The sequence below is a fragment of the Panthera leo genome, chromosome B4, assembly GCF_018350215.1.
Source record: "Panthera leo isolate Ple1 chromosome B4, P.leo_Ple1_pat1.1, whole genome shotgun sequence".
NCBI lineage: Eukaryota > Metazoa > Chordata > Mammalia > Carnivora > Felidae > Panthera > Panthera leo.
Window position 1 is genome coordinate 13,457,212 of NC_056685.1, and position 27,473 is coordinate 13,484,684.

General features: G+C 42.4%; 2 protein-coding genes across 3 annotated transcripts in view; both read left to right on the top strand.

Annotated features, from left to right (window-relative positions):
• The first annotated feature begins 39 nt into the window (after positions 1 to 39).
• Positions 40 to 27,473, top strand: part of HSPA14 (heat shock protein family A (Hsp70) member 14) — a 41,554-nt gene continuing 14,120 nt past the window's right edge. The window contains exons 1-10 of the mRNA XM_042944961.1: positions 40 to 122; positions 1,328 to 1,408; positions 1,482 to 1,564; positions 9,918 to 9,966; positions 10,101 to 10,206; positions 11,239 to 11,329; positions 12,078 to 12,182; positions 13,399 to 13,560; positions 14,479 to 14,634; positions 20,657 to 20,759. Coding sequence (XP_042800895.1) covers positions 66 to 122; positions 1,328 to 1,408; positions 1,482 to 1,564; positions 9,918 to 9,966; positions 10,101 to 10,206; positions 11,239 to 11,329; positions 12,078 to 12,182; positions 13,399 to 13,560; positions 14,479 to 14,634; positions 20,657 to 20,759 — 993 coding nt within the window. The 5' untranslated portion in view covers positions 40 to 65. The remainder of the gene's footprint in view (positions 123 to 1,327; positions 1,409 to 1,481; positions 1,565 to 9,917; positions 9,967 to 10,100; positions 10,207 to 11,238; positions 11,330 to 12,077; positions 12,183 to 13,398; positions 13,561 to 14,478; positions 14,635 to 20,656; positions 20,760 to 27,473) is intronic.
• Positions 1,480 to 5,466, top strand: LOC122223892 (zinc finger and SCAN domain containing 29). 2 transcript variants are annotated; one of them, XM_042944969.1, is made up of 3 exons: positions 1,482 to 1,564; positions 3,581 to 4,309; positions 4,823 to 5,466. In XM_042944969.1, exons 2-3 carry the CDS (start codon positions 3,748 to 3,750, stop codon positions 5,344 to 5,346), a joined length of 1,086 nt encoding a protein of 361 aa, XP_042800903.1. In that variant the 5' UTR covers positions 1,482 to 1,564; positions 3,581 to 3,747; the 3' UTR covers positions 5,347 to 5,466. The 2 variants fall into 2 exon arrangements, with proteins under 2 accessions (XP_042800904.1, XP_042800903.1); XM_042944970.1 differs by lacking the exon at positions 3,581 to 4,309 and having other exon boundaries at positions 1,480 to 1,564.

Here is a 27,473-nt window from a genome sequence, read left to right on the forward strand (position 1 = left end):
CGGAGGCCGGGAGCTGTTGGCACAGGGGGACCCCTCGTTACTGCTGCCGCCGTCTCTGCCGCCTCATGGCGGCCATCGGAGTTCACCTGGGCTGCACTTCAGCCTGTGTGGCCGTCTATAAGGTGAGGGCTTGGGGGAGCTGGTTTGTGATTAATGTCGGCCACCCAGTTCTCCCGGTGCGGAGCCAAGTCCTTTGATCTCCTGCGGGGTTTGTGAACGGCGTGTCGCCGGCCTAGGAATGTCGCGTGGAGAGACATTACTGGGGGCAAGTTTGGAGGCGAAGCGCCGGGCGGACCGGCCTCGTCATCCGCAGCTCCTCCGGAAAGTCCACTGCGTCCTGGCGGACGGTTGTGACGACGTGGGCGCGCGGGGTCTGGAAACGTCCCGGCCGCAAAAGGCCTGGTGGGGGGCGGTCCTGGGGACGTAAGGGCCGTTGGAGGCCCAGAGAGATCTCGAGGACGGCTGGTCCCCGGGGCGTCAGGCCCGCCGGTGGCCCGGAGGGTCTCGGGGACATCAGGACCACTGGAGGCGCGGAGAGGGGCGGTCCTGGAGACGTCAGGGCCGCCGGAGACCCGGAGGGGGCGGTCCCGGGGATGTCTGGGCAGCTGAGGCCTGGGAGGTCTCGGGGACATCAGGGCTGCCGGAGGCCGGGAGGGGTCTCGAGGATCTCCAGGGCACTGGAGGCCCGGAGGTGGGCCTGAACGTCCGACACCGGCGGCTTCTGAATGTTTGCCGCGAAAGGACCGGGTTGTCGCGATCTGAAACTGGAGTTGCTAATCCCTCGAAGCGTGTGAATCGAGTTGGTGGCATGCTCTACTTGACCTTTCTTGAATGAGAGAGCTTAACAAGGAGTTGTAGCTTCTTGGCATCGGTGGGGAGGCGAGAGGAACAATAATAACCAACTCCCCTAATATTAGTCTCGCACGTAAATGTCAAGTAACTTGGAAGGAAAACCAAAGAGATTTAGTGCTACTTCATCATACGTAGAAAAAGGAAGAAAGATGTACCTGTCGGGGAAGAACGAAAACTAGAAAGGGTGATGTCATAAGGCTTGTTATTGTATATAGAAAGATTATTATGTTTGATCCATTTATCGACTGGATAGAAAAAATGAGGCAGTTCTTTGTGGAACATTGACCTTGTATAAAATCTAGGAAATTAATAACGGCCATTGAATCTACAAATTTAAAATATTGATGTAACGATTTTTCTATCTACGCATGTGGCAAGATAACACTGGTCCACATATGTCTGATGGGACTATCTATATGTCTATATGTGTTTTGTTTTCAAAAGACCTAATAGAGTTCTATTTTTTTTTTTCCAGGATGGCCGGGCTGATGTGGTTGCAAATGATGCAGGTGACAGAGTTACTCCAGCTGTAGTTGCTTACACAGAAAATGAAGAGGTACTATTTCCCTCATTTTTGTATTTTGAAATAAGCAGAATTACATGCATTGTAATATACTGCTCTTTTTCAGGTTGTTGGATTGGCAGCAAAACAAAGTAGAATAAGAAATATTTCAAATACAGTAATGAAAGTAAAGCAGATCCTTGGCAGAAGGTACGGAATAAAATAATAATCTTACATATGGGAAGAAAATGTGTTTATACATTCTGAACATAATGTGCAATGAAACTGGAAACACCAGTTTGGTTTTCTGTTGCTTTTTATGATTGAGTCATTTCAGAGATTATCCCAAGTAGGCTCTTTCTTTTGATAATTAGTGTTGAATCTTATCAAGGATGGGATTCACTCAGATATTTGTTTCTTGCCGACGGGTCTGTTCTTATTGATGAATGCCACCATTCACATAGTTTGATAATTTGTGTCATTTAGAAGTGGTAATTTGGACTTTTCACCTTTTTACGTCACTGAAGGAATTTGAAAGATTTTGTGGGAATTTGAAGATTTTTCTGTACTGAAGTCGAATTTTGCAAAATCTATTACAGTTGGTCATAATGTATATAGAAGCTATTGATTTTCTTCCTCGGGTCCTTTTGTGACACTTTCTGGGAACTAACTTTTCCAGCTGCATTATGAATTTAATCATTAAAGAAACAGTTTAATTAACATCTTAAGAATCAGGTTAATCATCTGTTGTAACTTTAATTAAAAGATTAAAGAGGCTTGCTTCTCCAGACTTCTGTCTCCTCGAATTATAGATTGACATAATAATTAGAGGTTTTCATTTTCACTGGAGTAGTAATACTTGATACAGTGTTTTTAAATTTTCAAAGTGCTTTCACATCTATTATTTAATCCTATCAAATCCCTAAAAGATTGGAAGGGCAGGTTTTATTTCTTCCCATTTGTAGATGAGAAAATCAAGACACGTAGAAGTTACAGTATTACTCAGAGGGGTGAGCTAGATAGGACTGTGGTTCAGGACTTCTAACTTAGCCTCAGGTTCTTTCTACTTCTGAGAGTTTAAGTAGAAATGTCCTGTGTTGATCTTAGAATTCGAGGGTTATGGATTAAATCTAATGTTTATTTCTTTTATATGTACAGGTATTTTTTTTTTATTATCCCTTACACATATTTAAGCTGAACTTGATAATTATTTTTCCCCCTTAGGGTATTTATGCACGAAGTCAAAAATGATAATATTTTAGAGAGAATTAAAATTTTTGTGATGATAAATATAGTCCCATATCCATTTATGTGTTGATAAAACTTAGTATTGAGCATATTGAAAATAAATTAGCTGGTGTCAAAAATTTGCAAGTTAAAAAAAAAAACCTCTAAAAAGGCGGGGTGCCGTACATGGGCCTTGAAGCTAGATTCGCTATACGCAGCCAAAATAGGGCTTTTTTTTTTTTTTATTAAACTTCTTATTTTGAGATCATTGTAGATTTACATACTGTTGTAGGAAGTAATAACAGAAATCCAATATATTACTGGATTTACCACTTTCTCTCGATGGTAACATCTTGGAAAACTATAGTACAGTGGCACAACCAGGATACTGACATTGATACGATCCAGATACAGAACATTTCAGTAGATCTTTGTCCTGGTAGCCCTTTTTTAGGGCAGATGATCAGAGTAATGATATGGTTGTCTTCTGCCATATCATGCAACATCTTTGTATTGTCAGGAACAACTTAAGTGTACTTTTCTCGTCCCCAAAGTTAACCTTTCAACAAAGTGCAGTGGTGACAGTCAGATGGGTATTATATAGCCCCAGGGCTAGTAAAGGATGAGCGCTCTTCAGACCTGCTGTTACACCATGATCCTGCGCGCACTTCTCTGGAGTGAGCTGCGTCCTGGTCCACATGTTCTGCCCTCAGTCTACTTAGAACACAAGGTGATTTTTACAGATATGCACTTGTACCAGGTCTTGGCCTCAGAAGCACTCTGTCTTTTGTGGAGGAGCCAGTCCCCTTTTATCAAGCCAATAAGACCCCTTGAAGCCCCTGGTCCGGTACCTGTCCTGGGCAAACTCCCAAAGTTGGGCTTTCTTAGTCTTGGCATCCTGCCTGTTTGCACCGTACTTACAGGGAGCACCACTTAACTTGCTGCCACGATTATCCTCACGACCCTCTCTGTAACTCTCATTCCCCTGTGGCCTTCCAGCCAGAAATGCGGTCCTTGGACCTGGCTTCTCAACAATTAGCCCTGAGAGGGAAGAATCGGCTGGCTCCTGGAAATACACTGAGAGCACACAGAGCTTCCCCACACCTTCAGATTTGCACCTTGCTGCCCAGGAGCTTCCCACAGCTAATCTTCCTTCCCAGTCCACTATGGCCAGTTCCAATAGCAGTGCGGGCATCCGGTGGTCCAGACAGGAGACACGAACGCTTCTCTCCATACTAGGCGAGGCAGAGTATATTCAACGCCTCCAGACTGTGCATCATAATGCAGATGTCTATCAGGCTGTGTCTAAGCGAATGCAGCAGGAAGGCTTCCGCCGCACCGAACGTCAGTGCCGCTCCAAGTTTAAAGTTCTGAAGGCGTTATATTTAAAGGCGTACGTTGCCCATGCCACGAGTGTGGGGGATCCGCCGCACTGTCCGTTTTATGATACATTGGATCAGCTTCTCCGAAATCAGATAGTGACTGACCCAGACAACTTAATGGAGGACACTGCTTGGGCCAAGCACTGTGATCAGAACTTAGTGGCCTCTGACACCCCAGGGGAAGAGGGACCCAGCATCCTCAGAGCAAAAAGGACTCAGGCAGCAGATCATCAGCCTATCTTGAAAACAGTTAAGGAATCAGATGAGGATTGTCAACTGAGAATCAGTGACCAGATGCGAGAAACCAGTGACCTTGAGGACTCCTGGGATGAATCCTCGGGTGCAGGTAACTCCCAAGCATGTGAAGGATCGGGGTGCCAGAGTCACTCGGTTCTAAACAGCAGGATATGTTTGGACGGTGTGCTCTTCAACATTGTCTCCATTTCTGCCCCATGCCCTCTTATTTTTTAAGCCTCGTGGTCAGATAAAGGGCTCCAGGTTTTTAAAGGCAATGACCTTAAGTATCTAAGGTATTAGAACGTTTTAAATGTGGACGAAGTATTCTTTAGAACCAGACTAGTTTTGCCATTATTTATAGTGGGTGTGTAGGAATTCGTGACTAGAGATGGGGCTGGCTGGCTATGTGGAAAAGGGTTCAGGAAGGCAACAGGGAGGTTTTAGAGGTAAGACTGCAATTGGCCAAAGAGTCCAGATTAAGGAATTGAGATCTTCCCAGTCCCTGGTGGAAAGAGGCCTTTCCAGCCTCAGTTTTGTAACTGTCTTCTCAACTCCGCTGCTGGCTCCAAGCATTCCCCTAGCAGGAATGTCCTCTTTGCAACGTTGTTGCTTTGTTTTTCAGGGTGCTCGCAAGGGACCCCCAGCTACAGCAGCTCCCACCACCTTTTCAGAGGTGCGGTTGCTCCCTGTCAGAGCAGCCCCATGACCCGCCTGGGTGTGTCCGGTGAGCCCAGTCCGTGTGCCAGCACCAGCCGAAACACTCCTGGGGTGGCCTCCGCACCGCGGCCTCCGGTCTCCTCCTCCACAGTTCCTTTTGTTTCTGGTGGGGATAGGCCTTTGACCGGTGAGCCCCCTCCACGGTGGGCGAGGCGAAGAAGGCGGTCAGTGGCCAGGACTATTGCGGCCGAGTTGGCAGAAAACAGGAGGTTGGCACGAGAACTTTCAAAGCGTGAGGAAGAAAAATTGGACAGGCTGATTGCTATTGGTGAGGAGGCCAGTGCTCAGCAAGACACTGCCAACGAGCTCCGCAGGGATGCCGTGATCGCAGTCAGACGCTTGGCCACGGCGGTGGAAGAGGCCACCGGTGCTTTTCAGCTAGGGCTCGAAAAATTGCTTCAGAGGTTAATTTCGAATACCAAAAGTTAAGAATTGATTACAAAGAGGCTGTTTCCTAAACTGGTAGAAGCCCAGTTCCAACACCTGCCTTTTGGTACCCTGGCTCCTTTTACACATCCTTAAGAATAAAGGAAAGAAAAAACGGATGAACCATTCATATGCAGAGTAGCAGGAACGTATGAGCTAGTTGCTTTTCCAAGCTTCTTCACGAATTGGAAGACCTCTCGGGCATGCGAGGAGTGGTCTGACAGAACGGATGGAGTCAAGACCAGAGAGAGGGTTAGCCGCGGCCTCGCTACTAGCGTGGGGCAGTTTAGTTTACCTCGACACCAGTTTCCTCATCTGTATGGGGGCCCGGTAATAACTCCTGACCTGCCTACCTCACAGGGTTGTTGTGAGGACCCAATGGCTAGTAGATGTGAAAGGGTTTAAAAGTTTAAAAGCACTACACACTATATACATGTAAGTTATTAATGCATATGACCTTGGCCGAAGTAAGGCTAGGGTGAGGCACGTTAGTTGACAAAGAATTATGGTGTCTGCCGTGACCTCATTGCTTGAATCTTTACCAGTTTAACTTGACTGCTTCTTAGAAGTTTAAGGTTTTCATTTTTTTAATCCCTCTCTGGCTCATTAGACTGATATAGATCCATGTGTTTATACCTTTATCTCTTATATTTTCACTGCTGTGTCTATGACATACTTACTAGTAAGCACTCAATGGTCAAACCAGCTTTCCTTCCCTTTCACTGGTTTTTAGTGTCTTACCACTCTGAGGATATAATTCAGAACCGACAGGGAGCTACAGTTGTGTGTTACGATTCATATGGTCTTCGATATGATGAGGTATTGGCTGTTTTATAAAATATTAAATGTAAGTAAATTCTTTGCATTCCATATTATTTGGGTCCCTGATATACATAATTACATGTCTTTAGGTTTAGGGCGTCACTTGGAACAACATGTGGAAACAGTTTGGAATGTGTTTTCCAAGTGCTTTCAGCTAATTTCATTCCTTCCCTTTAGCCTTTTTTCTGTCTAGTATGTTACAGAGGCAAGCCCTAGAAGACTTTGCTTCTGGGGAACTTTGCAAAGTCACTTTTTCTCATACAGTGTAGACAAAAGTTCACCGTGTTAATGGCCTGTGGTGGAAGAGGACGGCGGGAACAACTGAGGATGGTGTGGATAAAGGCCGCCTGCAGTAGATGACTCCTTTTAAGCACAAAGCCCTCAGTAAAGACGTCCTCCTTTCCCCCAGAACATCCACGCTTCCTTTAGGAGATACGAAGATGTTGAGCCATACTTCCAATTTACCTTAGAAAGAATGCCATTATTGGCTGTCACGAAACCAACAAACTTCAAAGCTTTTAAGTGGTTTGCTTAGTACTTTCAGGAAATACAAATAAGAGCCTTGGAATTTAAAAGGCTTTCCTCCAGTCTACAGGCTGAAAAAAACAAGTGCAGGCATATTTGAAGAGGTTTTGTTTTATATTTTGTAGGCTTGGGTGCTTACCTATGTGCTGGAAATGCAGGTGGGTGGAGAAAGAGTCAAAACAACACGAGGAATATAGCCAGAGCGTGAGTCGGAGGCAGGCAAGCTGCACTGACGAACGGGTGATGCGTGTAGAAGGCAGCTGATGTGCTAGAGCACTGGGTTCTAACCCTGTCACGGTGTGTGACCTCGGGCAGGTGACTTGCCCTTTTGGTGCCTCAATTTCTTTAAAATGATTTGTACTAGATGACTTTTCTAGTACCTTCTAGTTCTAAAACAATTCTGTAAGTGACATAACAAGAAAAAGGCAAAGTAAACTTTTAATTGTAATATTTTCAGTCACAGTAGCATAGTGTATGTTTGAAATACTGGTAACAGTTGTATTTTAAGAGAGCATTCTACGGTATTAGTATTTATTAATATACTCCACTTACATAAGCACCACACCAGACGTAGGTTCCTTGCTTTAAAGAAGCCTATATTAAGGCAGTGAAACGGATATATGTGTGTGTGCATTTTCTCAATTGTTTTAGGCCTTTGTATGTGTCTGTTTTAACTGGGTAACACTAATATAAGTACGTAGACTTTCTGGAAAAACAGGGAAGTACTCAAAGGAGAGTTAGGCCTGTACTCTATTAACCTATTAATGGTAGCAAAGTATGTAGGCAGGGCTTTATTTGAGATAAGTGCTACAGAACAGGAGTGGAGCTAAACTTAGGAGGTAGTACTGTGAAAATCTTTTGGGTGAAATAACTTTAATGTGAGAAGAAAAGGAAAGTTCTTAATGAAATAAACAGAAAAAGAAAATACTGTTAAGAGGAGGCCATTCTCATTGAAAGAGAACAAGCTCAGAAACCCTGCCTAGGCTCTGGGCCCCGCCGTTCGTGCCTGCCCACCCTTAGGCAGGTCACCTTACCGCTCTGTGACTCCCATTCCTCACCCACAGAGGGAGAGACAAACAACCCTCCTACCTACCTCGCGGGAGTGTGGTGAGGGCCAGATGAACAGATGAATGTAAAAACGCTTTCAGATGTGGAAGGCACTGTCTTGTGACAGTGATGGGGAAGACCGCCCCGGAGCACATTAGTGCTGCTGTGTGCCAGCTCCGACAGTCTGCTGATGGTGCAAGAGACATTTAAGGAAGGACGAGGAAGAGAAAGCGGCAGTGCTTGTAAAGGTTGTGGTACGACGGTGGGGTTAACACTCTGCCTCCTGAAGACCGTGATGTAAATGAGGTGCTGTGTATGCCAGCCTCCCACCACCCTTTGTGTTTCTGTTAAGTGATTTAATCCTGGTGTGGACAAATAAAGTTTTTACTTGTATGTACTTGTGGTCAGTCCGCTACTTTCTGGCGATATCCACGACCATTTGTCGTCACCTCCACTCTCTGCTTTCTGCTTCTCTACTAGCTAATCTCCAGGGTCTCGCCTCCATACGACCCTGAGAGCTTCGTGTGCTTTCTGTCCTCACATGAGAGGGCCCTCTTCGCAGGGGAGTTGAGAAATAATTTTCCGTTTCTAAAATGTCTATAAATTCCATAATATAGGCTTTTTGGCAACGAACTATCTTGACTTGGGTAGCTTACAGGATGGATAGATAACAGGATAAATTGTCCTGGTTGACCACAACGCTTGTTCTAAAGAGAACAACTGGTAAGTGTCATGCTGAAATGGTTTTGGTGCAAATAAATAAGTATGGGCACACTTCATCTTTTTTTTGGCGTGCTCTTAAAATAGTTATCCAGGATCCAGTCGAAATACCGGATTTAGAGAAAGGGAGGAAAAGAGGGCTTAGTGAAAAGAATACTAAACTTTGTATTAAAGATCTGGATTCCAGTCAGTTCTGCCATGAATTAACCATGGGACTTTGGGCAAGCTACTTACTTAACCTGTTTCCTCTCTTAGCAGTTTTTAGATGATAGAGAAGAAGTGTGAGGAACCTGCAAGTGTTCTAGACAGTTCTAAGCCGAATTAGTCACTTAAACCCTTCTGTCTTCCTCTTATTTACGCAGGTTAGGGTCTTGCGATGCCCAATAACTTCAGCAGTTAGTCGCTATTAATTTTCAACTCCTCTTTTTTAAGACTGGTCTCTGAATGGAATAGCTGCAACCCCTTGGAAGTAGGGTTAAAGTGGAAGGGTTTCCTTTAATTTCTAGATGAAATTATAGCAAGAATCAAGGACTCCTGTCACTGCCCAAAGGGGCAGAGGTACTTTCGTCATTTACCTTGTTACTGGGAGGCAGCCGGTTAGATGTAAACAACACCAGCCTGATAGAGAAGCCTGGAATCAAGTACCAACTGTTCCTTATTAACTTATAAGGCATTGACTCTCTATGAACTATTACCTCCCAAATAATACCTGCCAAATTAACCCCACTGAGGTGTTGTGAAGAGCAAGTGAGGTAATAAACGTGAAAACATTTTTTAGTCTGCACAAATTGGTATTTTGAGCAACATCATATCCATTGTTTTAATTTTTCGTTGCCGTACACATTTATCTAATACCTACTTTGTGTAGGACATTATAGATCTGTCTACTTGCAGTACGCTGCACCTTTCCACATAGAACATTCATACTTTAGCTCAGTTTTTTGTTTTTTTGTTTTTTGTTTTTTGCTTTGGGTGTTGATTCATGTTCACGAGCCAAGGAACAAAGATGGTGTTAGGTATTCTGGTCTGCCCTTACTTTGACATCTTTCTTTTCATCCTTTTTATCTCAGTGATTGTCAGTGATCAGTCTTCACCATCACAGATGGGAGTATATATGACATAAAATCATTGATATTCTGAAAAATTACCCTCAGATGTATAGCATCTGTTAATAGCAAGATCAGAACAAATAAGAGCTATTTACTTCCAAACATGAAGGTTAACACGTGTGTGTGCGTGTGCACGCAGGTTAACACTTTAATAGGATTACTATAACCACTAAATAATTGTGTCCATTTAATCCTATCACTTATAATATATCCTGATTTGTTAATATTAAGCAACTTCATGATTTTGTTTATATTTTTATATTTGTTTAGTGATATTAAAAATATAGTCTTCTTTAAATATTACTCATCAACAATACTGATTTTAATAATTATCTTTATCTTTACGGACAGCTCTGATGATCCGCAGGCTCAGAAATACATCACGGAAAGTAAATGTTTAGTGAGTATGGTTCTATTATTACCCCTCCGTTACACAAAGTCGTTGCCAAGGTCATAACCAATTATATTATTTTGAAACTTTCTATCTTTATTAAAATCATTCCTTATGTAACACACCTACAATTTCCTTTATAGGTCATTGAAAAGAATGGAAAGTTACGATACGAAATAGATACTGGAGAAGAAACAAAGTTTGTTAACCCAGAAGATGTTGCCAGACTGATATTTAGTAAAATGAAAGGTATTGAGCAACAGAGACCTTTTAAAAGTTGACCTTAAAAGTTAGAGGTGTTTCTTGATCTGGAGAGAAGCAGGGTGATTGAGCAGATTAAGGAGACCTAACACTAGACCTGACTGTGTCACTGACTGTCCACGTGACCTTGGTTATTTGACTAACCTTCCCTGACTTTGGTTTCCTTAGAAGTAATGTAAATGGGTTGGGCCAGGCTCACATTTTCACAGCTTCTTAAATTGAAGTGGCCAAATAAGTGGGAAGAGTTTCTTTCTCTGCTCAAGATTGACAGTGCTCTTTGAACAGTTCTTTAGGTAGATTAAGTAGGTCTGGCTCATTAACACTTCCCAGGAAGGCTCAAAACCGAGTGGCAGTGCTGTGGAACAGTTTGGGAAATTCGGGAGCAGGTGAAAAAGCTCACTTCAGCTCTGGAATTGTTATGAATTTGTGGGATGGAAGGCATTCTTCTAGTGTGTTGAACTAACACGCTGTTTTGTCTTCACACGGACACATGAAAGACTCACTGTTAATGGAAGCAGTCTAATTTGGGAGATGGTTGAAACTTTGAAGCCTAAGAGCCAGGCGTTTTGGAAAGTACCTGGTTCCGTGTCCACAGATTTCCAAATCCACAAAAAGTTCTGCACGATTTAAGAGAGCCAGAGAAGAGGGGCGCCTGGGCGGCTCAGTCAGTTAAGCATCGGACTCTTGGTTTGGGCTCAGGTCATGATCTCACAGTTTTCATGAGTTCAAGCCCTCCATCGGGCTCTCGGCTGGCAGTGTGCAACCTCCTTGGGACTCTTTCTCTCTTCCTTTCTCTCTGCCCCCCTCCCACTCATGCTGTCTCTATCGCTCCCAAAATTAGTAAGTAAACTTAACAAATTTAAGAGAGCCAGAGAAGAATATGAATGGGGTGGCCAAATAAGTGAATTGGAAAATCTTTACAGTGAGAAGATCATGGTACAAATTAATAAACCACAAAGTATCATGACATTTTTCTTGTGTCATTAGAATTTATTTTTATTTATTTATTTTTTAATACAGAAACAGCACATTCTGTATTGGGCTCAGATGCAAATGATGTAGTTATTACTGTTCCATTTGATTTTGGAGAAAAGCAAAAAAATGCTCTTGGGTAAGTTTATCTTGTTTGCTTAGAGGAAATATACATTTTATAATATCACAATGTAGTAAAAGGTAAAACTGTAATTGAAAGTACCTTAGGCAATAAAATTGTATTTGTAAACAGATGTATATATTTACATATGTAATTAGTATGGTAAAAAGTATAGTAACGATCACTAATATTTCCTATCTGTAATGCCAAGAGAACATAAAGTTAGATGTACCTTATTAAGCTGTTTTGATTGGAAATATTTTTAATTACCGGGTTAAGTTCATGTTTATAAGTTGCTTTACCTTACTTTCATATAATCAAGGTTTATGCTGGAATTATATAAAAATATATACAGTTTTAGATATATTTGCAATTATTTCTTCACCTTATTAGATCTTCACATCTAAACAAAAAGTTGCGTTTATTTTTTATAGGTCATTATGAAAATGTAATTGATGAGCATGTATACCTTTGTTTTGAGGATAGAGTTTCATCTGGCACTTTGGCAATCATCTGAGTTGCTTGTGGGACAGATAATTGCTTTATTTACTTGAACTTGTGGGATGTTAAAAACTGACCCTAAATTAAAGAAACTGGAAAATTCCAAAATGTATTATAAATTTGTCTTAATCTCTTTCTAACATTTATAAGCATGGGCATTTTTGAGACTTTTCTTTATTCGTTATAAGCACGTTATTTTTTTTTTGTCAAGAAAATACTTGAACGTGTTGTGATATTAAATTCATTGAAAGCAAATTGTCCACAGGGAAGCAGCCAGAGCTGCTGGGTTTAATGTTTTGCGGTTAATTCATGAACCATCTGCAGCTCTTCTGGCTTATGGAATTGGACAAGACTGCCCCACTGGAAAAAGGTAAATACCGTATTTGCAGCTTCAAGTTTTTCAGTGCAGAAAACATTTTTAGATTATAGCAATGGGGATCATTATATAAAGCAGTGGGTTCCAAGCCTTTATGGATGAAATGACATTGAAACTCTCACCTGGCGTTTTTCAAATAGATGAGAAAGACTTCCTAGGAGAGCAGAGAAAGGACATTAACAGGAGGGAAGATTGAACTTTGCTGTCCTCTTATTACTCATGTTATTTGTCTTTTTTTTTTTTTTTTAATGTTTGTTTATTTCTGAGACAGAGGGAAACATAGCGCGAGTGGGGGAGGGGCAGAGAGAAAGGGAGACACAGAATCTGAAACAGGCTCCAGGCTCTGAGCTCTCAGCACAGAGCCCGATGTGGGGCTCGAACCCACGAACCATGAGATCATGGTTGAGCCAAAGTCAGACGCTCAACCGACTGAGCCACCCAGGCGCCCCTCTCATATTATTTGTCTTTATTGGAGGAGGATTTGAAATGTATAAGCCCAGCCAAATTCCAACTCAAGCCAAGGCACTGTTCATTTTTCTACCAATTCCAATTATTAAACACGTTTAGAAACAGTAAGTCTTTTATATACATTTTTCTTGGCAGGAGATGGGGGGAATCCAGCATGGGATTTAAGGCGTTTTTTGATAATGAAATAGTAAGACATGCTCCTAATTTAGTTGTTGAAACTTCTGATACATCTGACACAGACACCTTTAGGGAGATTAATTTGACACCTTTAGGGAGATTAATTCTGATGTGTTTATTTTCCCTAGTTGTTTCACCTTACTACTATTTCACAGTTAAAGAAGTTAGTATGTATAAATCAGTAGGAAATTAGTTTATGTAGAATATCAGAAATGAGCTTCTAGTTTTGCATGTTTGATTTTTATAGAATGTGTCATTGTAGTGGTAACTTGGATAATATTAGCACATAAAGTTTCTGTATTTAATTCTGTTATGATTCAATATAACCACGAAAAGAAAAGTTAGTGTTTTGAACTCCAGTTACTCAAAAGAATCCAGTTTACATATACAACTAAATAAAAACAGACTTTGGTTTTGATTCAGAATATAGGGGTTCCAGGCTTAATTCAGCACTAATCAACTATTTGTGACATAAAGGGATTAAACTAAGTGACTTCCAATGTCCAACCTGCCTTTAAGGTTTTGTGATTCTCTCATAACTTACTTATGTTTTCTTTCTTTTAAGCAATATTTTGGTGTTTAAACTTGGAGGAACATCCTTATCTGTCAGTGTCATGGAAGTGAACAGTGGAATATATCGTGTTCTTTCAACAAACACTGATGATAACATAGGAGGTACACATTTCACAGAAACCTTAGCGCAGTATCTGGCTTCAGAGTTTCAGAGGTAAATATTAATGGACTTCATGATATATTTTAATTGAAGTTTCTCTTCTGGGTTTTTGTACTGTTTTAAATTGCCTTGCTTCAAAGGAGGATGTGGGAGTTTTTTTCAGTGCTTTGGATATTTTTGTGTCTAGAGTTACAATGTCCTCTCCAGGCATTTGCAGGGAAGCAGAGGGCAAGTTGTCCAGTGCAGTGGGCTCGGATTTCTCATTTAGTGTGAGGGCTGCCAGATGTTGAACTTCATGAACGTGGGTCTCAGTTAAATTTCTTAATACCTCGGGTGCTGCTATTATGTCTAGATAAAGGAGTGTACAAGCACTTGAGGGCTCAATACCTTCTGAAAAATTTTTAAAAGTTTAGATCTGATGAAGGTTACCTTATGTTACAGTCACATCCCAGTGAATTAGTGTCGTATGGAGTGTTTATTTAATTACTAATCTGCTATCACAAGCAGCATTTTGGTTTTGTTACTAGATGTAATTATTCCATTCAAAATCAAGAGTCAAATAGATAAAGGTTCTATTTCGGACATTGCCACTCTTAAAAAATATTTGGCTGAAATAATATTTTCATCAGTTTGACTAAACTGACTAGGTAAAAAAAGTCTTGAAAAAGAGGTAATTACTTACTTGTTTCAAAAAGACCTATACTGGGGTGCCTGGATGGCTCAATTGGTTATTATTATGGCCACAGAATTGAGCAGTTCTAAGTATCAAATATATTTGTTACTCATTTTTTTTAAGGAGGCCCTTCTGTTAATTGCAAAGAATTTTCTTCAGAGATTTTGGAGGGTTTGAAGCCTGTAGTAACATCTGATATTAATATTAATGTATGGGCTTATTGTCCTAGTAGGCATTATCTACATAATTCTAAATGGTCTAGTAATTTTTAAACTTCAGAGACTATATTTTTAATCTAGATCCTTCAAACATGATGTGAGAGGGAACGCCCGAGCCATGATGAAGCTGATGAACAGTGCTGACATTGCAAAGCATTCTTTGTCAACCTTGGGAAGTGCCAATTGTTTCCTTGACTCATTATATGAAGGTCAGGATTTTGACTGCAATGTGTCCAGGTAAAACTGAATGAAGTCCAAAGAACTTTAAAAAACAAAATTCCGGGAGCTCCTGGACGGTTCGGTTGGTTAAGCCTCTGACTTCGGCTCAGGTGATGATCTCACAGTTGGTGAGTTCGAGTCCTGAGTTGGGCTCTGTGCTGACAGCTCAGAGCCTGCTTCCGATTCTCTGTGGCCCTCTGTTTCTGCCCCTCCCCAACTCATACTCTGTCTCTCTCTCTCAAAAACAAGTGAACATTTAAACAAACAAACAAAAAAAAATTCCAGGCCGGAGTGAGGCAATGCCCAGGCGGTGGGGCCGATGCTGCCTCCCTCCAGTGCCAGGAGGGTTGGGAGAAGGAGCGGGAAGCCCATGGCATCTGCAATCAGGGCGGATCCCGTGCCTGCCCCTTCTGTGTCTGCTTTGCGCCCCCGTTCCCCTTGGTTCTGCGACCCTCCTGCCTCTGCTTCTGGGCTCCTGGCCACATTGGGCCAGCTGGGCGGCCCCGGTGAGCCCTGCAGGACAGGCCTGGCACTGGGTCGCTGTGCCTGGCACTGGGTCGGACCTCTGGCCCAGCACGCCTTTGTTTCTCCTGCCCCACAGCGAGCCTACTGCCAGGCAGAACCTCAGAGCAAAACAACTCCCCCCCCCACGACGGAGGCGCTCCTGAGCTTGCTAAGTCACCAGCCTAGAGCGGAGGGGACCAGCCTGCAGGGGTGGGAGGCCTGCCGGTGGGAGGCCGGGAGCTGCGAACCAGAGTGTTTCTGGTCTGCACAAGTTCCCCTGAGGCACTGAAGGACGACCTGGACCGTGGGAGGGGAACAATCCCCGCTTCCCTTAAGCGTGCACTGACGGCGGGCTTTGTTAAGTTGCAAACAATGTGCGAAATCGTTTGCCTACTTTGAGTTTGGGCGCAGTTCCCAGTGTTCTTGGGCCCAGCGGGCATCCTAGTGCTTTAGACGCACTCCCAGGAATCCACAGAAGCTACCAGTTGGCCTTCGTACCCTCAGAGAGATCTCAGGACTTGCACAAAGACGCGGAACCTAGGGACTTTGTGGTCTGGGCTCCACATCAGGAAACTGACAGACTTGGGCCTGGATAGTATTGCACTTGTGGGTGAATCACCCAAATCCAGTGCTTCTGGGCAGGCACCTGCTCTACTGATCCTGTGGGATGCAGCCATCTGCCGTGGGCCTCCTGGAGTGTCCTTACGGATCAGTCCTAAGGAATGGCAGCTGTTGACCCATGGGCCTTCTGGGCTCTGTGTGCTCAGGTCTCTGCCTGGCCTGTGGAAGAGAGCTCTGACGGTCACTGGACTCCCCACAGCCCAGGTCCAGGTGAGGTGGGCCTCTGCTTTTTCCTGAAGGACTGTCCTGTTCCCTGGGGTGACCAGGTTGTCTCCTGCCATGCTAGCTTTGTGTTCCTCAGTTTATAGCAGCTAGACTTCGCGTAAAGAAAGAATCGGCCAGAAATTTAAGGCTTTCAGGGCACAGACAAGGAGAATTCAGACAGTTTTCTATGACTTGGAACCACATTATCGACCAGCCTGATCGCAGTACTGAGCCCCGGTGATGCCATGTGTTGTTTAGGTGGAAGAGGGGCAGCCCCTTTGGCCGGCAGCACCCCCCCTTCCTCCTCCCACCTTACCTCATGTATTCAGTGCCTGGTTCAGGTTGATGCTGTCCTGTGAGCTCTGTGCTTGCTGGGCAGGGAATGTGGACAAGTTCAAGCCCTGGTCCCGAGGAATTCTCAGTCCCCTTTCCAAGGTGGTTCCATCAGCTACTGAGGCCTCATGGCCTGCGGGTGCTTCGCCTGTGGTTCAGGACACGGGCCTGAGATGCTTAGGGAGGCTCCAAGCCTTGGGGGAGCTGAGCCCAATTTAGTCCTGGAGAAGTGGGAGACAGTCTGCATAGAGTCCCTGGGGCACAGAGCAGCTGGAGTCCTTCCGCTCTGGGGAGGGACACTGTCCGGGAGAGATGACGCACTTGCTCCAAGAGGTGAGGGGGCTGCACCGGTCTGTAAGCAGGGGTCTGACCTTTTGTGGCACCGTCTGTGTGTGTTGGGTGGAGGTGGGGGCGCTGCACGACCGGCATCTGGGTGAAGGCTGACCCTAATTAGAGTTCAGGATGGAGAGGCCAGGATGAACCCGGCCAGGCCCTGAATGCCTGCTGCGGAGCCAGGGCCCCATCCTGGTGGTAATAAAGAGCTTCCTAAGTGCAGGGAGCAGGAGGCGCCATTGTCTAAAATGTGGTTGGAAGGGTGTCTCTGGCAGGAGTGTGGGGGGAAGGGGGCCATGGGAAGCAGGCTAGCATTTCAGGTGTCAGTGTGACCAGGGCCCGGGAGCAAGACCTTGGAGGTGTAAGAGAGTCGATGCAGGGGAACTTTGAGACTGTAAGGGCGTGAGGATGGGTCCTGAGAGGGATATGACAGCAGAGATGATATGGAAAAGGTGGTAGGAAATAGGATAGCAGAGTTGATGATACTGGACTGGTGTCATCTCACTTTTCTCCTGCCCAGCCTCTTCATTAGAGGCACCCATTTAAGAAAAACAAATTGTTTTAATGACTTTATTAAAATATTCAAATACCATAAAAGTGTATAGTTCTGTGGACTTTTGTATATTCACAGACTTATGAAACTATTACCAACCAGTATCTGTTTCTGGTTCTGCTTCTAGAACATTTTCGTTCCCAAAAGAAATTCTATACCCATTAGCAGTCACTTCCTGTTCCCACCACTCTCAACCTCTGGCAACCACCTATGTACTTTCTTTATGTTTTTGTCTACACTGGACATTTCACATAAAGGAAATCATATGGTATATGACCTTCCATGTTTGGTTTCCATCACTTAGCATGTTTTTAAGGATCGTTTATGTTGCAGTACATACCAATATTTTATTTCTTTATGTGATTCAGAGGCAGCCATTTTTAACTTACTGTTTTTGGTTCCTTAGAGTTGTCTCCGTATTTCTAAATGAGAGATTTTCACCCTGATTCATGAAATTTACATGTACTCTGTTGACTCCCTACAATGAAAGATGAAGAACAATAGTTTCTTTACCATATTTAGGTTTTTCTTTTCTAAGTTAAAATAATGGATCAAGCAAACGTAAGATACTGAGGTATAAAATTATTAATAACGTCTCTACATGACTTTATGCCTCCCCCTGGAGTAAAAATATGTGATGAAATCTCCCACGGTTTCTAAGCCAACTGGTGAAGTGCATCGCAAGTATGCCGTCCCCACATAGCAGCACGGCTGTCCCGGGGAGGCACAGGGCCTGAACCCCGTGGAGCAGAGTGGTGGTTGTCTGGCCTCAGAACTCCGTCAGCTGTGGTGTTGGCCGCGGTTATGTTATACAGTCATTTTCAGGTTCTGTAAAAGAATCCGCAGCGGGGCTAGGCTGAAAAATGGGCCCTGAATCAGTTGCTTGGGAACAAAAGTTAGTTGTAATAAAATGCTGTGAAGAAGCCTTAATAACCACTGGGCTGCACCCTGCTGTTAATTTATATGAGGGTTTCTGAGAATTATTAGGGTTAATACTGAGAAAATAAAATGGAGAATTAAAATAACAACAAGAACAAAATTCCAAATACATTTATATTTAGGTGTAATTTTCTCACCTTGGGTTTTTTTGTTCGTCCTTTTGAGATTTATTAGCCATCAGTAGAAGGAGAGCTCTCCCGTGTTTACTTGTGAGGTGTAGTTCCTGTCAGACTAAATAACCCTTCCCAACGTTCCCAAAGTAATGACATCAGTTGTGATTGCTTGCGCTGTTATTTACAGCTACAAAGAGTAGTGTGTGAAAAAGCATCCTAGGTCTTTGAAAGAAAGGCTTAAATTGCTGCTTAAATTTGATGTGGGGCTTGCACATGTTTCAATGGTATTTAACTTACCAGTGAACACAGTGTAGCAGGAGTCTAAGTAGTAGTACGTGTTAACTCCTCAAATCCCGATAACAGCCCGTGAAGTAAGTAGTGGTCTTTTCCGTACTTCACACATGAGGAAGCTGAAACAGATGTCTCATTCTTGCCCAGGGCTCCAGAGTAAGAATGTGTAGTGTTAGCTACGGACTGGGCGTTCAAACCCAGCTAGTTTGACTCCCGACGTCCATACTGTCACTGTCATACTCTAGTGAAGATTCTTGTCTGTCTTGGTTTTGTTGGCTCTGGTCATCCATTGGCAACCTTTTTAAGTTTCGATGGTGTTCATGATATTTAGTGAACACAGGTTTAATGTACATAAAATTGTTTTAAATTCCCTTATCTTTTACAGAACCCAAAATATTGGTTTCAAGTGACTATGCCTTTACCCGGAGAGAGTCCAAAGAGAGCACATTGCCCTATCATTTTGCCTGGCATGTTACTAACAGTAATAATACCTACCAATGGTTCACTATTCAGACCTCTCAACAACCTAATAGGTAACTTGGAAACATAGTGAAAATTTCCAGAATTACAGTATTATTTTTAGGATTCTACTGACTGTATTTGGTTAAATTTACTCCTCATCTGGCCCTTAGAGTTTAGCTTCTTCACCCTCCCTGGGCTTTCCTGAAGATTCTAGATCTGTGTGCCCAGCACTATAACCAGTAGCCAGTGGCTATTTAAATTTTAATTAATTAGAAATAAATAACAGGGGGAAAAGGAAGAGCAGTAAAAATTCAGGTCCTCAGTAGCACTAGCCACAGTTCAAGTGTTCAATAGCCTGACATGGCTGGTGGCTCATAGAAAGTTCTATTAGCACTGCACTAGCTCTTTTAAGAGAGATTTCAAACTATAGCCCCAAAGATAGAAAGGTATTAAATTGAACAGAAATCTCTTTGTGGGCAGAATGTTGTGTATTTTTTCTGTTTCTAGAATTTCTAACTTAGTACTGAGTTTGTCCAAGTTCTCAGTGTGTGTTTATTACTGCTTATCTATTAGGAATGAAATAGAATTTATAATGTTTCATTAAAGAAATTTTGCCTTTATCACAAAGATTTCAATGGTAAAGTATATTTCAGTATCTACAGGTAGCACAAAAAATAAAAATCAGTCATCTGCATTTAAGTTTAGTATGAAATTAGGGAATGCATTTTTCATAAACATAGATTTTTAAAAATTTTTTTAAATGTTTTTATTTATTTTTGAGAGACAGAGACAGAGTACTAGTGAGGGGAGGGACAGAGAGTGAAGGAGACACAGAATCCAAAGCAGGCTCCAGGCTCTGAGCTGTCAGTACAGAGACCGATGCAGGGCTCAAACTCGTGGACCACAAGATCATGACCTGAGCTGAAGTCAGACGCTTAACCAATTGAGCCACCCAGGCGCCCCAAACATAGATCTTTCTTAAAATTATATGCTAGCATTCGAGCTTCTCAGAGCAAGAGAACTAAGTTTATGTACAGCATAGTCTCAGATTATAAAAAAAAAATAATAATAATAATGAGAAATAATCTTTTAAACTTTTAACATACAAAAATAGCAAAAGCTTGTAAATGATGGTTTGGTTTGAATCTGGCTTTGTTGGGAATGCCATACACTGAGTATTTATTTATTTTTAGGTTTTTTTTGAAAGCTTACAAGTAAGCCATGGGTAAGAATCTTCCAACTGAATTTGACATTGAATGCCTTCATACATTTGTAGATGAATAATTCAGATGTTTTCTCCCTGTGGAGTTCACTGCTAGGTGTTAAATATCTTGTTCTGTTCACAAACCTGTTCTTTTTTTTTTTTTAAGTTTATTTATTTATTTTGAGCGAGGGAGAGAATGTATGGGTGCGAGGGGGTGGGGAGAGGCAGAGAGAGGGAGAGAGAGAATCCCAAGCAGGCTCTGCGCTGATGTAGAGCTCGAACCCACAAACCATGAGATCATGACCTGAGCCGAAATCAAGAGTCAGAGGCTCAGCCGACTGAGCCACCCAAGTGCCCCTACAAACTTGTTCTTAAAACATCACATTAGGCTTTGGCATTACCCTTCACAAGAAAACTTGTTTCATTGTATTAAGCCTTTCTCCTTGCTTTTTCCTCTGTGTGTGTGTGTGTGTATGTTTACAGAGCAAGATTTGAACTTCTCTGTTCTCCACTTTTTAATAAATGTATAGAAGCAATCAGAGAACTCTTAGAACAAAGTGGATTTACAGCAGATGATATCAATAAGGTAATACTTTTATATTTTTCTTATTTATTTTAGGAGTAGTTTCAGACTTGGGATTTAGGAAATGGCCCCTTGGTACTAAGATAATATTTTTGTTAATTTAAATATTTTCTGAGCTTGTGTTAATGAGCAAGGAAAACGGAATTTTTTATTATTGGCTCCAGTGGTAAATATTTACCAGTTTCCTAGCAAAAAAAGAATAGTTCCTTTCCAATATGTATATATTTTTTTCAATGTTTATTTATTTTTGAGAGTGGGGTTGGGGCAGATAGCGAGGGACACAGAGGATCCGAAGCAGGCTCAATGCTGAGAGCAGAGAGCCGGATGTGGGCTTGACCCTACGAACTGTGAGATCATGACCCAAGCTGAAGTCAGATACTTAACTGACCGAGTCACCAGGCACCCCTGCAGAATATTTTTTAATATGTAAGCAAAAGCTGACAGGTGTTTGCATGTTTTCTATGTGCCAAGCACTGTTTCTAAGTATTTTACATGGGTTAACTCATTGAATCCTCACCAACAACACTATGAGGCAGGTGCTTGTATTTATCCCCATTTTTTCAGTGAACGCACCGAGGTACAGAATGACGAGTAACTTCTGGGCAATCACGTAGTTAGCGGTTGAACCAGGATTTTACACCGCATAGTTCCCAAGTTTGCTGTTAACAGTACACCAGACCGCTTTTCTCTGCTCGCATAAGAAAGCATTTTGAGACTTTCAAAAGTATTCAAATTGTTAATATTTCCTTTTCCCCCAAGATTGTTTCTACTCCTTTAAAAAAATACTCATAAAAAAAAATGCAGGAAATACCAAAAGGCAACCACTGTTGTATCTTGGAACATTTCTAACTAATCCAATCTGTACGATTTTGAATTTTATTTTCTTTATATAATATTATAACCAATTCCTTTCCCCATATTACTGTAGAATATTCATAACACAATTTTAAATAGATTCTTAATATGCTAGGAAGGGAAAGGCACCATAGATTATTTCATTGATCTATTGTGGACACTAGGTTGGGTCTCCCCCTCATCACCCAAAAGTGGTGCCCACCTTTGAACATCGGCTTTTACCATATTTGGGGTGGATTCCCAATGTAAAATTATTGGGTTGAAGAGTATAAATAGTGTAAGACTACCTTTACCTTCAGTTACTTTCTAACAGAGTTGCCTCATATGTAACTAACTTGGATTTAAATTTAAAAAGAAAAAGTTGCATTAACTAATACTCATTATCAGCAGTACCTAAAGACAGGCATTTTCCCTCCCTGACTCTGAGTCTTACCATTTAAAGAAAGAATTGTTGAAGAAAGATAGTCTGAATATTTTATTGATACCAGAGGATTTTCTCTTAAATGTTTAATTTTGTGTTTCCTTCTGCCTAAATACTTCATTTTCTTTGCGTATTTATTTAAATCTTTGCAGTTTTTAAAAAATGTATTTATACAAATGCTTTACATAATCAGAATATTAACCGTAATATACAGTATTATGTAGTAATATACTACAGTCTTCTTTAGGGTTGTTGTGAGGGTTAAGTGAAATATCGTGTGTACCATAATAAGTGATCGGTTAACCTAAGTTCTCTCCCTTCATTAACTGGTCATAGAGCCCTGACATTTAGATATCACGATATCACAAATGGTACAGTTCTCAAATGCCTGAATTCAGATCAAATACATTGCTTGGATAAAGAATGCTGTTAAAGATTCACTCACCAGATATTTCTAAAATATAAGTTTCGAGAACTTCAAAACGGAGTTGTCTCTAGTTTGTTGACCTTACAGTAACAAACAACCCCCAGCTGCAGGTGGGCAGCTAAAGGTGACCGTAGGTCTGTTGCTACAGCTGTTTTCTAAAACGGGCTTCTCATTCCGTGACCCCGGGCTGAAGGAGCGGCTATCTGGGACGGGCATTTCTCATGGCAGAGGGGAAAGGAGAGAGCTTGCGAGAACACGCACGGCTTTTAAAAAGCTTCTGCTCAGATACAGTGCACTTCAGTGGACTCCCATTCCGTTGGCCACAGCTAGACACATGGCCAGGCCTGACAGCGGGGCCGGGACACGTACCCCAGCTGCGGAGAGGGCTGCAGCGTCAGGGCAGTGGCAGTGGGTGTGGAGGGAAAATCCTCCTATGGAGAGGGAGGAGGGATTGACTGGACTTTTACAAGCCTTAAAACAGTGAATGCTCACAGCAGCACCATGAGGTAGGCATCATCGTCTCTGTGTTCAGATGAGGAAACCATGGTTTCCCAAGAGGTTAAGCACGTAAGTGGTGGAGCCACCGTGAAACCGGGGCTGGAGCTCAGGCAGTCTGCCTCTGTGACCTGAGCTCTTTCTTCACTCCTCTTTGCGCCCATCGCCTTTCTCATCCTCCTGTCTGCAGGTCTCTTCCCAGCAGAATTTGTTTCTGTCAGAGCACTCTTCTGATCTCTTACTTGAGCAGGACGTGCCTGGTTTCTGGCCTGTCCTTTACTGTGGACATTTCCCCTTACTGACCCTGTTTCGGTGTCCCCTCCTGCCCGGCCGGACCCATACCTGGTCCAGGGCCCCTTCTCTGAGTGTGGGAGGAGGTGCCGGTGGCCCCCTTCTGGCTTAGGGGAGGGGCTTGGGGACTCACTGCGTGTGTGTCCTCCCTACGGGTCCTCCTGCTTTCACACCTGTGCTTCCCCCTCACTTTCCGTGGTGCTCGCTGTTCCCAAGTCCCAAGCCACTTAGGGATTCTGAGAGTCAAACCGTCTTGCTTTCTCTGGTTTTCTCAAACTTCATCTAGTCTAAGACAGTTACCTCTTTTTTCCAGCTTCCAGAACTTGTTGAAATCCCAAACTCAAGATCTCGCTCTCATTTATTTTGCCATTATACACTTATATCTTCGATTTCTTTGTGGTCGGTTTTGTGGGCTTATGGAAGAGTATTTTGATGTAGTTAATCCTTCCATTTTAACCAAGCTCCCACATTCTACAGCTGCAACTTTAATAGCTACATAGTATTTTTTGGTATTGACATACCTTAATATATAAAACCAATTGGTTTTTTTTGGCTACGTAGGTTGCTTTGGTTTTATAAACAGCGCTCTTTGTGGCTCTGTGAGCATCCTTAACTCCTGCAGAATAAAAGTTAGGAATAAATCCCAAATTTTAAAACTTTTAGTATTCGTTACCAAATTGCTCACCAAAAAACAATTTACTTTCTGAGTAGGTATAAACATTCATTATTAATATTGCAATTTTTCAAAACTCCATTTATTCACACTTTCTTGAGAGAGCTTTAGAGTTATATTTTAGCTTCTTATGTAAAATCCCACTGTGATTTTGTTAGTTTCATTAAGTCTTTAAAATAATTTGGGATGGTGGTGTAACTTCATGGTATTTTGTTTTCCTAACCATTAAGTTGATCTCTTCCTCTGTTCAGATCTTCTTAAATTGTACATTTCTCAATATTTACATTAAGTTATCACTATGTGTGCTGTGGAATTTATGGCTATTGTGTATGAGAGGTCTTCTATATTTTTATTTTCTAATTTGTTTTTGCTATAAACAGAATACTTAATTGGATTTTCCTTATTTATCTTATATTTTGCCATGTCATGAACTCTTGGTATTTCTGTTTTCACAGCGTCTTCTAAATTTCCTCGGCATACATTTAAATTCAATTTTCTAATTAATCTCCAACTAATTATTGAGCACACCTATTCTGGGCAAGCAGGTTTTAGGCTCTTAAGATACAGCAGTAAATGTAACAAAGTCTTTGCCGAAGTAGAACTAAACATGCTAGTAGGGATATTCTGGTAATACGTAAAGGAACATATAAAGAAAATAATGCCCCGGGGCGCCTGGGTGGCTCAGTCAGTTGAGTGTCTAACTTCAGTTTATGTCATGATCTCACAGTTCATGGGTTTGAGCCCTGTGTCGGGCTTTGTACTGACAGCTCAGAGCCTGGAGTCTGCTTCAGATTCTGTACCTCCCTCTCTCTCTGCCCCTGCTCCACTTGTGCTCTGTCTCTCAAACATGAATAAAGGTTAAAAAAAAAGTTTTTTTTTTTTAAAGAAAAAAGTGCCCAGTTGGGATAACTGCTGTGAAGAAAAATAAAGCAGGATAAAGGCATAGCTGTTGGCAAAGGGTGATTTTTCAGATAAGAGCTCCATCTAAGGAGGTGACTTTTTAAAAAATTTTTAATGTTTATTTAGTTTTGAGAGAGAGAGAGAGAGCCAGCACACACGAGTGAGCGGGAAAGGGGGAGAGAGGGAGGGAGACACAGAATCTGAAGCAGGCTCCAGGCTCTGAGCTGTCAGCACAGAGCCTGACACAGGGCTCGATCTCACAAGCCGTGAGATCATGACCTGAGCCAAAGTTGGACGTTTAACCGACTGAGCCACCCAGGACCCCCTAAAGAGGTGGCTTTTGATGAGAGACCTGAATGAAGTGGAGAAACCGGTTGTGTGCATATCTGCCAGTTTTACAAGCAGAGGGAACAGCAAGGCGAGAGCAAGCTTGTGTTTGAGGAGCAGCAGTGAGGGTAGCAGGTGGAACTGAGTGAACCGAGTGGTAAGGGAGATAGAGACCAGGATCACATCACAGTTTGGATGCCTCTGGCTTCAACGTAAAGAGTGCAGTGTGGCTGGACATACGAATCTGGAGTTTAAGAGAGAGTTCTGAGCTGGAGACATACTTATCAGTGTCCGTGTGCACTTAGAGCCATGACTGGATGAAATGACCTATGAGATAGAGCCCCAACAGAGAAGACACCTCAGGACAGGGTCCAGGGGCTCTGGACATTTACAAGCCTAAAAGGGACCTAATGGTAGCGGCTTAGGACTAGCCAGTGAGGAAGCATGAGACCCAAGAGACAAGTAAAACTGGGTAAGGGAGCAAAACATCAACTGTCCTGTGCTGCTGGAGGTCCAGCAGGTGAGGCCGGAGGATTGACCACTGACTGGGCTTGACAATGTGCAAGTGACTGGTACAGGTGGTTTTAGTGGAGTTGTGGAGAGAAGCACGTTACTGGAGTGAGTTTAATATAGAATAGAAGGCAAGATCACGGACAGTCAAGTACAGAGAACTCTCGAGAAGTTTTGCTATAAGGGCAGCGGGAAAATGGGTGGTAGCTGGGGTAGGCTGAGAGTTTTGGGAAAGGGCTGTACAGGAGTGGTAATACTTTTCTCTCACAAATATGTATCCCTCACTCTTTTTTATTAATTTGAGAGAATGAGAGTGTGTGCAAGCAGGGAAGGGGCAGATGTAGAGAGAGAGAGAGAGAGAGAGAGAGAGAGAATCTTAAGCAGGTTCCACACTCAGTGCAGAGCCCAATGTGGGGCTTGATCCCATGACCTTGGGATCATGACCTGAGCCAAAATCAAAGAGTACTCAACCAACCGGCTGAGCCACCCAGGTGCCCCCCCCCCACTTTTTTTTTTTTTTTTTTTTTAATTTGGTTGCCTTGGTCAGAACGTCCTTCTTTTGTTCTTTTTAGTAGGGATATTATTATTAGTCTTTTTAACAAAAAATGTGATTATTGATAATTAGGTTGAAATAGATTCTCTTTCTCATATTAAGTATTTTTCTTCCTATTTTTAAAAGGGTTTTAATAGGTGGTGAGTCCTTACAAATGTATTTTTGGTTACCTGCAAAACAATCTTATGGCTTCTTTTACATTTGTCTTAAAGTTATATGATATATGGGGTGCCTGGGTGGCTCAGTCGGTTAAGTGGCCGACTTCGGCTCAGGTCATGATCTCACGGTCCGTGAGTTCGAGCCCCGCGTCGGGCTCTGTGCTGACAGCTCAGAGCCTGGAGCCTGTTTCAGATTCTGTGTCTCCCTCTCTCTGACCCTCCCCTGTTCATGCTCTGTCTCTCCCTCTCTCTCAAAAATAAATAAAACATTAAAAAAAAAAAAAGTTATATATTACTGATAATTTTCTAATGTGGATCTGTCATTGTATTCCTGGGACAGACCTGATTATGAAGAATTCTTCTTTTAATATATTACTTACTTTCCTGTGATAATGTGTTTATTATTTTCACTTTATGTGAAGTTAGCAGGCGCTTGGGTGGCTCAAGTTGGTTGAGCGTCTGACTTCGGCTCAGGTCATGATCTCAAAGTTTGTGGGTTCGAGCCCTGCATCAGGCTCTGTGCTTGCTCAGAGCCTGGAGCCTGCTCAGATTCTGTGTCTCCTTCTCTCTCTGCCCCTCCCCCGCTCACACTGTCTCATTCTGTTTCTCAAAAATAAATAAATGTAAAAAAAATTTTTTTTTTAAAACAAAACTCCTGAGAGTGGCACCAGGGTGACTCAGTCAGTTAAGCGTCTGACCCCTGATTTCAGCTCAGGTCATAATCTCACAGTTTGTGAGTTCAAGCCCTGCATAGGGAGCCTGCTTAAGTTTCTCTCCCTCTTCCTCTGCTGCTCCCTGTTCATGCTCTGTCTCAATCTCTCTCTCTCTCTCTCTCTCTCAAAAATGAAAAAATAAAATAAAAATAAATAATACTCCCAAGAGACTCTCAATACGGGTGTATAGGAATGTGACTTTAGGTTGCCACTTTAATATCTGTAAGTTTAATCCTTTTGGCTCAAGTGCTTGCTTAGAATGACAAAATACCACAATACATCTGATTCATTTACTCAACATACCTTCTAAGCCAAAACTTCCAGCACTTTAGCTCCCTTTTATGCCAAAGTAATATAATCCTACAGTGTTCTTCAGGAAAGAGGCTAATATTAC